The sequence below is a fragment of the Anoplolepis gracilipes genome, chromosome 17 (assembly GCF_047496725.1).
Source record: "Anoplolepis gracilipes chromosome 17, ASM4749672v1, whole genome shotgun sequence".
NCBI classification, from domain to species: Eukaryota; Metazoa; Arthropoda; class Insecta; order Hymenoptera; family Formicidae; genus Anoplolepis; species Anoplolepis gracilipes.
The window spans coordinates 9,555,088-9,569,095 of NC_132986.1; the positions used below are offsets into that span (position 1 = coordinate 9,555,088).

General features: G+C 42.7%; 2 protein-coding genes and 1 long non-coding RNA gene across 12 annotated transcripts in view; 2 read left to right on the forward strand and 1 right to left on the reverse strand.

Annotated features, from left to right (window-relative positions):
- The window catches only part of LOC140675408 (uncharacterized), a 150,105-nt gene that overhangs the window by 106,927 nt on the left and 29,170 nt on the right, over positions 1-14,008 (forward strand). The window lies entirely within an intron of this gene.
- Positions 28-14,008, reverse strand: part of Neur (E3 ubiquitin-protein ligase neur) — a 56,944-nt gene continuing 42,963 nt past the window's right edge. For 6 of the 8 annotated variants that reach the window (XM_072909847.1, XM_072909851.1, XM_072909844.1 and 3 more), the window contains exons 2-4: positions 5,966-6,132; positions 4,713-5,281; positions 28-4,262 (exon numbers count right to left, since the gene is read on the reverse strand). In XM_072909847.1, coding sequence (XP_072765948.1) covers positions 3,101-4,262; positions 4,713-5,281; positions 5,966-6,132 — 1,898 coding nt within the window. In that variant the 3' untranslated portion in view covers positions 28-3,100. Of the gene's footprint in view, positions 4,263-4,712; positions 5,282-5,965; positions 6,133-7,508; positions 9,725-9,749; positions 12,010-14,008 lie in introns of those variants that run through there. The other 2 variants (XM_072909849.1, XM_072909848.1) reach the window with 2 other exon arrangements.
- Positions 6,131-7,173, forward strand: LOC140675412 (uncharacterized). Its single transcript, XR_012048393.1, has 2 exons — positions 6,131-6,467; positions 6,961-7,173. It is a non-coding gene; the product is annotated as an uncharacterized lncRNA (long non-coding RNA).

A 14,008-nucleotide genomic window follows, 5' to 3' on the forward strand; every position in this document is an offset into this window, starting at 1 on the left:
AATTTGAGAAAGACGTAACAGCGTTCGTAGATATTATAGGCTTTTTATTGTATAGAACAGCACGCGGCTGCGCGAATTATATTACATATGTATAAATTTCCGTCGGCATCTTTACATTACGGTCGGAGAAACTCTCGCATCGCGCACGTAAAACGTTTTCTTCTTCTTCTTCAAGTGTGTAAGTGTGGTGTAAAAATCGTGAAACGTTTTCGTATTTGTGCATGTTACGCTGATACATGAGAAACTTAAAATAGACATTGCAAAAAAGACGAAAAAAAAAAAAAAAAAAAAAGAAAGAAACGTACTCTCTCGCAGGTGTATTAAACTTTGTGAATATAATGTCGAATTAAATAGTCGTTAGTCGTATAATTACGATAATAATAAGGGCGACAGTGTTGCGCAAATGATCGAGGCGTGGCCAAGCTGACGACAGAATAACACACGACAACTAATCACGCTCATCACAACGATAACGATGATTAGATTAATCATAAACATTCGTAATTATTATCAAGCATTACTCTCTCTTACTCTAACTCTTTCTTTCTCGCTTTATCGACGTTTCGTCAGCGACTTTTTTTTTTGTTTTTTTTTTGTTTTTTTTTTTTTTTTTTTTTTTTTTTTTGGACTCGTTCTTATCGTCGTATCATATCAATAGAGTAATAATAATCTATTGTTTATAATTTTTTAATAGAATCTCGGACACGCCATTCTCTGGCAGACGCACGTGATAATTTGCATCTTCCTCCTCGTATCTATAAAATTTTCTCGGTCTCTCTCTCTCACTTTCCCTGTGTATTCTACCTATCTCCCTTTTCCGTTCGCTTAAAAGGAAAAGAGGAGAACGCTTTTCTTTTTATCATACTTTTTGGATTGGCAGACTGACAATGTGAGCCTGCCGCTCGCTGGACTAGAGATTTTCACTACCGCTTTATTGCGCATCCGTTATTATAGTCGAAAGAAGGACATTGTTCCTTCTTCGCTTCTCGTTAAAAATTAATTATTTAAAGAGCCAGACACTTCGCCTCTCTCTTTCTCCCTCCCTCTCCTTTAGCTCGAAAATTGTTTCATTTTCTCTCGACTATAGAGAATTCCTCGTCTTCCTTTCTCGGATAGACGAATCGCAAAATAAAATCGCATAATTCTTTACAATATTTGCCGTGAACAACCTCGTTTCGTTGATAACAGATCAAAGGGCGTCATGCGAGTTCGCGTTTACAAAGACATTCAAAGGCGAACTGCCTAGGGCAATGTCTTTACGAGATGAAAAACTTTATACAAACACGCGACTAATAAAACACTAGACGCACAAAACATTGCTCCGAGAATTAAGCAAATATTTTCAGATTAAAGTACTTTTGTGAAAAAGTTGCGCTTATAAAGTCTGATTGTCAGTTATAATTAATCAAACGCGTAAAACACGGTATTTGTGCCACGATCTGTCAAACGTTTTAGCGTTGCAGCAAAACGGATGTCGTTCAATTCGACTGAAGAGAGCTGTCGTCCTCGGGGGCTGACTGTCTGCGAGTTAAGTGTCGCGAAGGGCGGGGAATGCTTAGGATCTTTGGTAAAATCCCCGCCTGACAAACATTGGCGGCGATTATAAACGTTCAAGTGTTATCGTTGAAGAGGCGAAAATGATTGAAAAAAAACTAAAGAAATTTTGTATCCCGAGCCCATCACTTTCTCGTGACTAATTGTAAGATGTAGGACGACAAACAAGATCCTTTCGATCGTCCTAGAGGACGGCGGAATGCGCGGAATAAGCTTTCCAAATGCCCTAGGCGTCGTAGGTCGGTAAAATTCGCGTTAAATTACACGTAAATTACACGGTCCATTAAATAATAATCATGCTACGAGATAATGACTATGTTAATTCACCAATCATACTACAATTGGCAAATCGTAAAAATAATAGCAATTGTTGCAAACAAAGCTGCTCGCGAATAATTAAAGACAATTATAATGGTCGAATAACTAATAATATAATTGATAGTAACGATAGTGTTAATATTAATAATAATAAAAATAATAGTAATATATATAAATATATATATATATATATATATATATATATATATATATATATATATATAGAGCAATAATTATAATAAAATAATAATTAAAGGCTGGAAGAGTAGTATGATAGTATAGTAATAGTATAGCGATAGTAGTAGTAATAGTTCAGAGATAGTAGTAATTGTGGTAATTGTAATGACGATTATGTCGCTTACGAAAATATCTAGGATCGATCTGTCTCTTTTCGTCGATGACGTAATCGCACTCATTTCACGCGTTTCTCTCACTCGCTGACTGATAGACAGTATATCGATATATAAGCAAACTCAATCAACTACAGCGATTTGTCACTCATTCTCTCTTTCTTTCTCTCTCTCTCTCTCTCTCTCTCTCTCTCTCTCTCTCTCTCTCTCTCTCTCTCTCTCTCTCTCTCTCACTCTCTCACTCTCATTCGTTCGAATCCGCGACGATTCATCTCCGTGTTCTCGCCTGATAAGTAACGGCGGCAGTGATCGCAATTTTGAAAGCACCGCTGCTTTCCTTGTGCACGATGCGATGGTCCACCTATTGACATGTTAATTGACAGCAACAACGCGGTCTCGTTGGCACATTGGAAAGTACTTAATTTTAATTAGTAATTATAATCTTCGGATCGACGCAATAGCAGGATTGCGGTTTGCGATCCTGACAAAATTTTACGCAAAGTGTCACGCTGAGAAATAATTACGTTACTTTCTTATACATTTTGTGCGCCTCACGTTTCATTAAAAAAAGATATAGTGGCAGTGTGAAAACGGCGACTTCCGCTTCGCTTCGATTGCTACGTTCCTTTTTATTCGTTCCGACAGTCGCTAAAAATTCCATGTCGGAAATACACGGGTGAGAAGCGCGACGGGGATGAAGCGCTGTGGATTCGACGCGGAAGGAAACCAAGACGACGGAAGCACGGTGATGGACGCGGTGGCGGCGGTGAAAACCGGGTATAAACACACATCCGCGATTTCTCTCTCTCTCTCTCTCTCTCTCTCTCGCTCTCGCTCTCGCTCTCGCTCTCGCTTTCTCACTCGCACGTTCTCTCAATTCAGGAGCGGTAAATGCGGATAACATCGCGGATCGGTGCCCGGCAGAGCGGACAGTGGCCGCCGCCCTTGCCACGCCATTGCTGAATCGCGCAGGTGTAGCACATACACATGTGGCCGCACATGTAGAGCACGCTGTCGATGCTACGTTCGTAGCAGATGGAGCATTCGCTCGGTTGGCCGGCGAGCGTCGGCTGCAGCCCTTCGCTCCACTGTTGCAGATGGGACGACGTTGCGTGCGACGCGTGCGTCAGGGTGCCTTCCAGGCTCTGATAGGTGACCGGGTCGACGTACGTGGACGAGCCGGTGCTGGCCATAGTCCCGGTTAACGGCGGCGAGGACTGTCTGGAGGAACCGGGATGTGGCACCGGCGCGAGCGCGGACGCGGGCGAGGCCGCGGCCGCGGAGAGATGCACCGGCTGCGCTGGCGGATTCCTGTGCGTTGCGGACGCATAGATGGGCTGCGGCGTGGGTGGCGGTGGCGTTGGGTAACCAGCTTGCGGTGGCAGATTCACGACGAGTACGGTACCGCCACCCACGGCCGGTTTAAACTGCACCATTTCGGAGAATCTCGACAATTCCGTGGCGGCGTTGCTGTGATTCGAGTGTTGTTGTTGTTGTTGTTGTTGTTGTTGCTGTTGCTGTTGTTGTTGTTGAACGATATTGGCAGGCGACGGGTTGCTCTGACGCTGTCGAGGCGGCGAGGTCGGTCTGCTAGCTAACATTCTAACACGCTGAGTACTGCCGTAGGCGTCCACGAATGCCCACAGCTGAAGACTTTGATCGACGTGCATGACGACGTTGGGCGGGCCGCCGTTCTTGCTCATTTGCACCTCACCGTAGTGCGTGACCGTGAAGGCGATCTCGTCGCCGGGCTGTGGACTCGACGCCACGTCCTTTGAAACTACCCAGTATTCGGGGCGATCCAGTAGTAAGTCGCTGTCGTCCGGCAGGTCCTCCGCCGTGAGTCGCGCCGGGTCGCACGAGGTCAGGCCTAGAGCGAGAGCGCCGACGTACATAGGCTCCGTCGAGAGGATCTGCACGACCAGTCGCTCACCCAGCAGCAACGGCCGACCAGTGAACGCGTAGCCGTGACAGAATTCCGTGTCGGTGCGCGTCGCCACGCACTGTTGATTGCTGAACCGGATGTTCCTTCCCCGAGTGCTGCGGAAAAACAAAACCAGGAAACGGTTAGTCTTGGGAAACCGTGAAAAGCGGATGGCGAATTAGTTCTGTATGGTTGAACGGCGATAGAGCGAATCGTTGGCAGGCTCGTTAAATAACTTGACGCCTTTTTTGCATATCGTATCACTTACGTGAGCTTTTTTACAGAAGAAAGTCTTTAGTAAAGTATTTGGTAAAAATTATTAATTTAACTAGACACGACTTGCATGAGAAGAAAATGTAATCGCGTAAATGGTATTTCAAAGCGGACAAGTTGCTCGAGAAACATTTTTTCTCGATCGCGTGACTGAATTAGAGAAAAAGGTAGAGACGAATTAAAGCCAGCAAGTGCAAGAACCTTTTCACATCACGCTAGCGTGCATTAACTAAACCTAGATCATGCGGATGAGAAACGCATAGTAGACGACCTATAGCACGATCGATACTCACGAGTGGAAGGGCAAAGGAGTGAAGATGACGCCGGGAGGTTGAAACCTAAGCCCGGGTAGCTCGACGTCAGGCTCGTGATGAATCGACATGCTTTGCATAGACGGTACAATTATCCTTTCAACGTCTCGGCCGGCGTTGCTGGCATCGTCCATGGCCGAGTGCCTGCTATGCTGCGCATTGTCCTCGTTGCTGTGCTCGGCGCCCCTGCGGATGTTGTTGAAGTGTTGGCGATTCGGATCGACAAACTCGATGGCCGTGCTGTTGCCATAAACGTCAATGATCGCCCATAGTGGACCGCGAGTCTCGACGCCGCTGAAGAAGAGGCCCTTCTCCTCGCCATTGACGCCAAAGTGCACGTCGCCGGCCGATGTGACGTAATAGAAGAGCACCGTATCCCTCTCAGCGAACCGCTCGGCGAGGGCTTTAGCCCAGTAACCGGGCTTATTCGTCAAATCCGGACACGCGTATCTTGGTAGACCGCTTCGCAGGTTGATCGGGTCGTTGCTGGTGAAACCGAAACGGATCACGCCGCTCCAATTGTCGGAGATCTCCAGAAACTTGACGCAGACCTGTTATACAACAACAACAACAACAAAAAGCATGTAGTTTAATCGATAATTTAATTCATTAATTTCTTATATGAGAAAAAAAGAAAAAAAAAAAAAAAGCAGGAAATGACGACGGAGACGAGCGATCGTGCGATCGAGCCTAAAATGGAGTTTTATCCGAGGCATCTTGGCGAATTAATTGTGTCCAAATCACGTCCCACGTTATTATAATTTGACATTATGCCAGCACGATTAGCTTCAATCGTACAGAAATCGAAAACGCCTAACACGACGCCCACACGCTCTATTAGCGACCGGTCTTTATATATATTTATACGAAGGTCTTAGCAACCGGCTTAAAACATCAAGAATCATTTAGTTTAAACCACCGTTTAGCATGGATATGCGAATCACACTCGCGTTATCTAACACTACAAATAACAAATATACAAGATAAGCTCATGCGAGCCGCGCGACGCGAGCTCGTAATTCTAACGTGAAACGATATGCAAAACGATTCGCGTGATAAAAAAAAAAACCTCTGCCCCTCCCTTCCTCCCCGAGTAATCGTTCACGATTGCCGGCAATAGTCTGTTCTAATATTCGAGAAATGCGATCGGCGGTCACTCGAGCGAAACGATAGTCGTTGGTTTCCCACAATTAGCGGGATTGAATTTAAAAATTGCGTCGGCGAAAAAAACTTACCTTCTCGCCTACTCGCACGGGTCTGGCGCTAAAGGTGACACCCTTGCAAAAGCTCTCGTGCCTCCGGGCGATCGTGCCGCCATTGCACAGCCTGATGTTGTCACCGTGAACGTGGTGAAACGTCAACGGCGGCAGGTTGTTGGTACCCGCGCTCGAGGATCTGGGCGCTGCAACAGAAAGTATCCATCATTGTATAACGGTACTTTATAAGTATTATTCGCGCGATATTCATGTACGATTGTATATATGTAGCTATCCATCTATTATCTCGGCAGATATGTCTCTGCGTGCGAATATATCGAGTTTCAATTGAGAGAGTTTCTTATTTCACAAAAATGTGTTTCGTAATTTATGTACTAACATCGCTGGAATGTGTGCATCATATGCATATATGTAATGTTTATTTCTGCTCAAGGCCGCCATGTAATTATGACAAGTTCGAGAAAAAAATTAACATTGACTTTATTCTTCCTGGATATGTAAACCTTAGAAAATCACAAAGGTGTTGTATATTTTTGTATAAAATTTCGAGATAAAATTTAAAGGCCCGGCTTGCTCTAGCAGTGAAAAAAAGGTCATTTTGGAATTTTTTTTTTTTTTTAATATTAGGTTTATTTTTTTTTTTTTTTTTTAGGCATTTTACATATATTTTTATTGATGTTTAAATACGTCAATACTTTTAAATCTTGAATATTTAGCTTTTTTTTTTGGTTTAAAAAATACATTATTCGACAGCGCGACATGTTGTTGCTCGAGTAATTGAAATAAAATGTTTTATTCCATAGGATATTTGTGAATCTAATTTTATCGGAAAAAAATTGAAAAATAACAAAGTAGTGTAATCATTATAAAATTAGATATATCTATTTTATTAAAATTGTTTTTATTTCTTAAAGGTAAAAAAATATTAAATATTAAATTTTCAAATTCTAATTAAATTTAATATCCTAAAACTGTCGTACGGAATAAAGTTAAAACAAATTTTTTTACTTCAGATTATTATACGAAGAGCAGTATGTCACACCATTATTTTTTAATATGTTACGCGCAGAAGGCTCGCGTTGAACAACAAAACACGTCAAATATCCAAGATTCAAAAATATTGACGTACTGTTTGTAAATGTAAACATCATGTAAACATCAATAAAAACATATATAAAAATATCAAAGAGATCAATTTCTAATATTTTTCAAAAAAAAACTAAAAATTATTAACTGTTTATACATACTGCTAGAATAAACCAACAATTATAAACATCATCTTTAATTTACGAACATGGTTGAAAAAAAAAATGAAAAAATCGTTTCGACCGATCGTTTTCGCGCTACGTGTAGGCGTCATTGCTTGATTTCTCTTCTTGTCAAAGGAATCAAAGTTAGCGTCGCCGCAAGAAATAGGCCATCGACCATGTTCTAGCGCGTTCTCGGGAAATTCACCTCGAGACAGATAAGCACTTTGCAGATGAGGAACAAAGGAGTTCTGCTCCAACAACGCAGGGAAAAGAGGGATAGAGCAGGGAAACTGTCGGATACAAAAGCGCACCTTTCATCAGGGCACGTCGACACACGACGGCCTTTCCACACCGGCGGCATTTCATAATTCCGGCTTGCCGATCCGGAATGCGGGAATAATATCTTGAGGCGAAGACGGGAACGGGGGGGGGGGGGGGGGTCAGTACATCAACGTCAAGAGAAAATCCTTCTCTAAAATCACGTCGATACGATATCGGCAATATTTTTAATAACGTTTATTAATATTCATCCGTGGTTCTTTAAATATTAGACACCATCATTTGTCACCCTGTCGTTCACGAACACGCTCACTTTGATTTATCACTCGTAGGCCGCACGACGCGCAGACAATAATATCTATTACAATGAATTGCTAATCAAATAATTATATAAATTTTGAAGAAGCTTTTGCGAGAGAGATAGCGTAGAACACTTTAGAAGTCTTTGTGTTGTCGATTTGAAAGTAAACCGGGAGTGCCGCGTCGATCCAACCGGCACTCACGAGAGCCTCGTTCTTACTGACTATCGATATGCCGAGGCGCGTTTTGCGTTGATATTGTATGCGCGCCGGAAACCGCACGTTTCGTACCGGAAGCAACCCGCGCGCGGACGTCAAGTATCGAAGTGCGATCCGCTTTCTCTGCAAAACGGATGCGGCCGAAAAAAAACCACCGTTATAACAATGTACGGGCAAGAGGAAGGTGTCGATTTACACCTTGATGACTTTGCTCGTCAACTTGCTGCGTTTCCTCTGTATTTGTACAAGCGAAAGAGGAACGCTTTAATATATCCATGGATCGGTATACGAGGAAAATAATGTTTATCGCGACAGAAAATATTGTATCATGTCGGAAATCTTAAATTAAGCTGACAAAAAACGTAAAAGATGATAAATATTCTGTCAGGAATTAATAAGTCGTTAAACATTTATCGTCTCATATTACGAGAATGGTTTGTGGTTCATAAGTATGTTTTTCTTTTTTTTAGCAAAATATGCATTTACGTAAACATCTGCAGTTCACTCACGAGAGTTTCCAGTTTATAATTAAACGATGAGAAGAAATACCTAATGTGATGGGAAATCAACGGTGGATCCTAATCCCTAACAATCAGTCGAATCGAGTATCGTCGAGATCGATGGAATAATAATAATCGCGACATCGGTAAAAATCGCGAAACACCGTTCGATTTCTCACGCTCCCGGTAAGGTACGCATATTAGGAAACGTGTTAATTGTAATTTCTAATTCCCCTCGTCTCGAGAACGCGGTCGCGCGGTTTTTTTTTTTTTCTCCTTGCTCGCACGCGGAACCGTTACAGCCGCGGTGCAACGCCGTGTAAAAAGTGTAATATACGGATTTTCAGGATTTTACGCGAGGATTATAAGCGTCGCTTTCGTCGCGTAAAATCCGTTTCGACGGCGAGGTCGGGCGATTGCGTGCCATACAAACATCGTCGTCGCCGGCTCTTCTTTTTCACTCCTTTTACTCGTATTTCTCGCACAGTTTCGACCAGTCATCCGAAAAAGTATTTCGCCCGCGACAAGGCACTATTGCCAAATCTGACGAAATCAACTAGCTAGAGTTCTTTTTCCAGGAACTCGTGTATTAATCTCATAAAGTATGGGCTACATTTTATTACGTCATTATGGAGACTAATAAAAAGAACTGGAATAAATCCAAGGATATTGAATGCTATTCTAGAAATGTTATTAAATACATATGAAAAGCAGTTTTGCCGATCAAAACATCAATGTTAACTCTTAAAACGAGATCGATTTCTGAAACTTAATTATGACATAAATAAATTGATGTCTGTTCATTTCTACAAATCGCAAATTAATTTCTTTTTCTTCGTACATTTTACGAAATAACAAATATAAAATAATACGTTGCGAGAAAATATATTTCTAATTAATTAATCATTTTTTAATATTCATTTCGAAAATTAATTACGACGCGACGTCTGTAGGATTATAATCGCACTTATTGTTAGACTAACTGTTAGAATAAATCAAATTGAATAATCATCAGCAGATTCAAAGTCGCTAAGATGGCGAAAACACGACTGTGATTTTCAACTACACGTACATGGGAAAGAGCAAACGAAGCGCATCGCGCCGAAAGTATTAATAGTGTACAAGTACAATCCCGCGGATTGTACTACGCGTCGTTGTTTAGCCACGATTAGTCACGCAAGACGTGATTCTCGAGACGCATCTCGGTCGGTAGAGACGCCCGGCCGTGGGAATGTTATGATGTATACTTGTATACCGTTGCATCTCTCGTCGGTGTTCTTGTTGGCCCCGACGTTGGAGCAAACCATGACTCCATTTACCCCTCGCGATCGGCCACTTATTCGCCGCTGCCGTACTAGTATGCCTTAAGGCTAGACAGCTGAACTTGGCCGGTGCATCTTCGCAAAATGCACTCTGATGTTTCTTGGCAACAATTTCATTTCTCGAAAGCAAGGTCGACTTTTACACGTGAATATTAAAATTTTTTTTTTTTTTTTTTTTTTCTAATCTTCCTAGTAGCTTTAATTAAATCGCGAATCTTTTCTTTTATTTAAATAATTTTTAGAAAAATCTGGAACAATAATCAATCTAAATTTATCAAGAATTTAGCACATTTTTTTTTTTCTTTTCTTTTTTTGACAAATTTTTATCGAGAGGTCACGTTATCCAAGGACTTAATACGGACTATTCAGAGTCGAGGAGATTAAATCCCGACCGCGATATGACGTATTGCCTGAACAGTTATGCGAACATCGATAATCCGCTGAATAATCGCCGGCTTTTGACGCCGATTCATCGTCGTGACTGTCATTAAACGACGCGGCGGGCTGTTTTCCAGGGCGACCGATAGGCTCTTCACGCAAATCGCGCGAGTCAACGCGAGAAATCTCTTGGGTCGTAGTAATTGGTCTATGCCCGCGCCTATGCCGCCATTCGCCGGTGCATCTCGTGGGAAACCCGTGACACACATTTGCGCGGAAGTGCACCTTCGTAGACTGCAACGCGGTGAATCTATCTCTCGGCGCGTCTGATGAGCCGCCGCGCCGCCGCGATGCTGCGTCGCGTCGCGTCTCTTCGGGACCGAGTTTAATTAAAATCTCGTTTCCAACGAGATGCGACTATGACTCCGCCGGCAGCAAAGTAACAGATGTTGCGAGTAGCAACAAATTGCAAGCGCAAGAAAATTGCAAATGAAACGATAACACATGGGTATATCTTGCTTTGCCTTTTGCTCGTCATAGCTTAGGAAGAGACACTTTATTGAGGTCGAAGTTTGTCGGATTGGAAATTGAGATTGACTTTGTTCAATCTATCTATGTATTTCCACTTCGTGTCCCTTTACTCTTGCTATATGCGACCAGCGCGCAATGTGCGTCATTTCTATTTTTAACACTGCTTTTTTTTTTTTATAAAAAAAGCACTCTTTTTCTTTAAGTTGTATTAAAATATAAATAACGCTTTTTTCATTTTACTCGAATAAAAAAATCTGTGACATTTAAAAAGAAATTATTTATGCGCTCGCCACGTTATTGAAATAATTCTAATTGATTCGCGACTATTGTCAAAGTGAAAGTAATCCGTGCTGGGACCTTTGCGGGGGAAATCGGACGCCTTTACGAGAGCATATATCGTTCGTCTCGACGACGATGTGAACGCGATGCACTTTGCACGATGTAAATAAACGAAGCCTTGACCGAGCTTCGTTCTCCCCTCCGGCTCATTGACTACAATCAAATCTATTTCTGCATCGACTACTATCAGCCGCGAAGAAAAAAAGATGAACGTGCCGTGTAGTCTGATAAGCCACCATAATCGGCGCATCCTGGCGTGCTTCTGCTTCGTTCAAGTTCGACGAACCGTGACGTGGAATAACTCAAGATTTTAATCGAATAAGCAACAGTAGAAAAATAAATAGCCGCGATAGTCTGAATAAAAATTCCCATTAATTTATAAAATATTAATCCTTGACTTTAATAATAATAACAACAATGACGTGATCAAATATAATTCCGTTAGCTGTATAATTATTTTATAAATTACTTTCTCCAATAGCTTATTGCGAATTAATGATATCGAGGTGACGAGATCAGATATCTTTCCGGCACGCGACCTTAGACGTTGAAGAAGGAAAAAAAAAAAAAAGGGACAAGAAGGCGGAGAAGGTGAGTGAGAGACGCAACAGGCTGCGGAGTCGCGTGCACCTACGTAGGAACGACTTTGAACGAGGGGTTACGGACCGTTCCGATAAGGCACTCGAGGTACTGTTAAGCAGCACGCCGAGGAAGTCGGTGGTAATTTTCTCTGCGCGCGCGCGCACGCTCGCTCACTCACTCGCTCATACATCTACACAACGCCAGGCTAGGTCTCGTAGCAGGAGGGGCCTTGTTCCCACGCCCGACGCCGTGATCTTTGCTGAGCTACCTAGAGACTTAGGAGGCGAGATCTCCCTCTCTCTCTCTCTCTCTCTCTCTCTCTCCGCAAAGGAGAGGCTCTGCTCGTCGCCCTTTCTCCTAGACTGCCTGCCGGAGTTTTTCTCTCTCTCTCTCTCTCTCTCTCTCTCTCTCTCTCTCTCTCTCTCTCTCTCTCTCTCTCTCTCTCTCTCTCTCTCTTTCATTGTCTCTTTCTCTTTCGTTTTTTTCTGTTTTGCCTCCCATTATGTGCATTACGTAAGGTGGCAATGTGCGAGTCTCTCGTCATGCTGAAATAATAATAACGCGTACGCGGCTCGAGGCAAAAACGACCGAGAGATATGGCAGGTGAGAGAAAGAAAGCAGAAAGAATGAGAAAAAGAGAGAGAGAAGGGTAGAAAGAGAGTACACGAAGAGCCGTCTACGGAAAGTTGTGAGGCGCGCGTTAACGCAATTATGGAAAACATCTCGCGTGCACGTGATGCATCGCGCGAGACACGCGGTAAACAATCGTATTAAGTTACCATCCACGCTATTCAGAATGACGATTAGGAGCGAGTACATAGTAACGGAGCAAAGATATAAGAGTCACCGAACTCTCGCCGGTCCTTCTAATCGTTTCGATTCGCGCGCGATTAGATTGATGCGTATGTAATATGTAAAGTACAGTAGTACAGTACGATAGTTGCGGAATCAGTGTTATTGGATAATTTTATAAGATTCTTTCATAATTATACGGGAGAGGAGGGGGGTCCTTTGATGCCGCTGTCGTAATAAAACGACGAAAGAATGTATGTATCGTGTTGCTCATAAATGACTATCTCGAGTTAGGCTCGTGCTACGGACGGAATAAAGATCGGAGCTTCGAGGAAGAAACGTACACAGGTATGTTGGGTATACTTGATGGAGGAACGAGATCTTTATCCGAGCTCTTTTTCTTCGTCTCGGCGTGTGTAGCCTTTGTTGGCCCTCTTTTTGACGACTTACAGAGATTCACCGGTGAACGCTCGGACCTCTTTTCTCGGTACGATTAATTTTCGACTATTTAGATACTAATGGTGACGACACAACAAAGCGGCATTCATACTGCTCGCCCCGCGCCATTAACGAATTTTACGAAAACGTTGCGCGCATCGAAAACATTTACGATATAGTCGCGATCAAGATGAGAGACAAAGATGTGAATGGTTTTGGTAATAAATGCTTACTGGAATATTTAAGCTCCTTAAGTTTTTAAGAGTGCACGCAAAACCCCATGACGACAAGTGTATATTCCCATCGCGGCGCTTTTAACGCGACCACCACGGCCCGTTGAGGAACAATCGGATTAACGAAGTTAAACGAGAGGGTGGCCACAAGATTTCGCTCCCTTCGTTATATTCTACTCTACCGACTCGTATCCCCGAAATTAAGAGCGGGGGCTGCGTCGCATCTGTCACGGTTCGCACGTATAGGATCGCCTCGACTTTGCGGGGGTGTAGAAAACATAGGAAACCAGCGTTCTCCCCTCGTTCTCTCTAACCTTTCGTATCGTACCCCCCTATGGACATAGGATTAATAGTTTCAGTCACCCTCGGGCTTGTTTTGCACGAGATCGCGGGGGATTGAGCCACTTATTGATCTTTCGATCCGCAAATAATGATTCAACTTTTCACGAGACGGAAAGAGGAGAAGGTCTAGATTTTTTTTTTTTAATATTATTATAACTTTAAACTAAATATTAAATGAGTTAAAGAGAGACATTAAATCGAATACATTCAATAGTTAATTTCAGGGATTTCAGATTAATTAAGATGAAATATTCAATTTGAATGTAGTATAGAACATGAATCTAGTATAGCACAGCAACTCGGGCTAATAAGCCAAGTATGGTTGAGCGATCGGACTACGCGCAGGATAATCGTGATGGACGATGAAAGTAAAGAAACAAGTACATTGGATAATTCAGGGTTGCCTTGGCTGCTTCGTAGCGTGCTCGCATTTAATTAGATACGGAAAGTCCATAGAAATATATGGTATCTCGCACGCGGTGCAATTGCGTTTAACGGTTTTAGGCGTATTCGCTGTTCGATCCGTACGCGGAAATTACGCGGTGAAATTCCGCGAA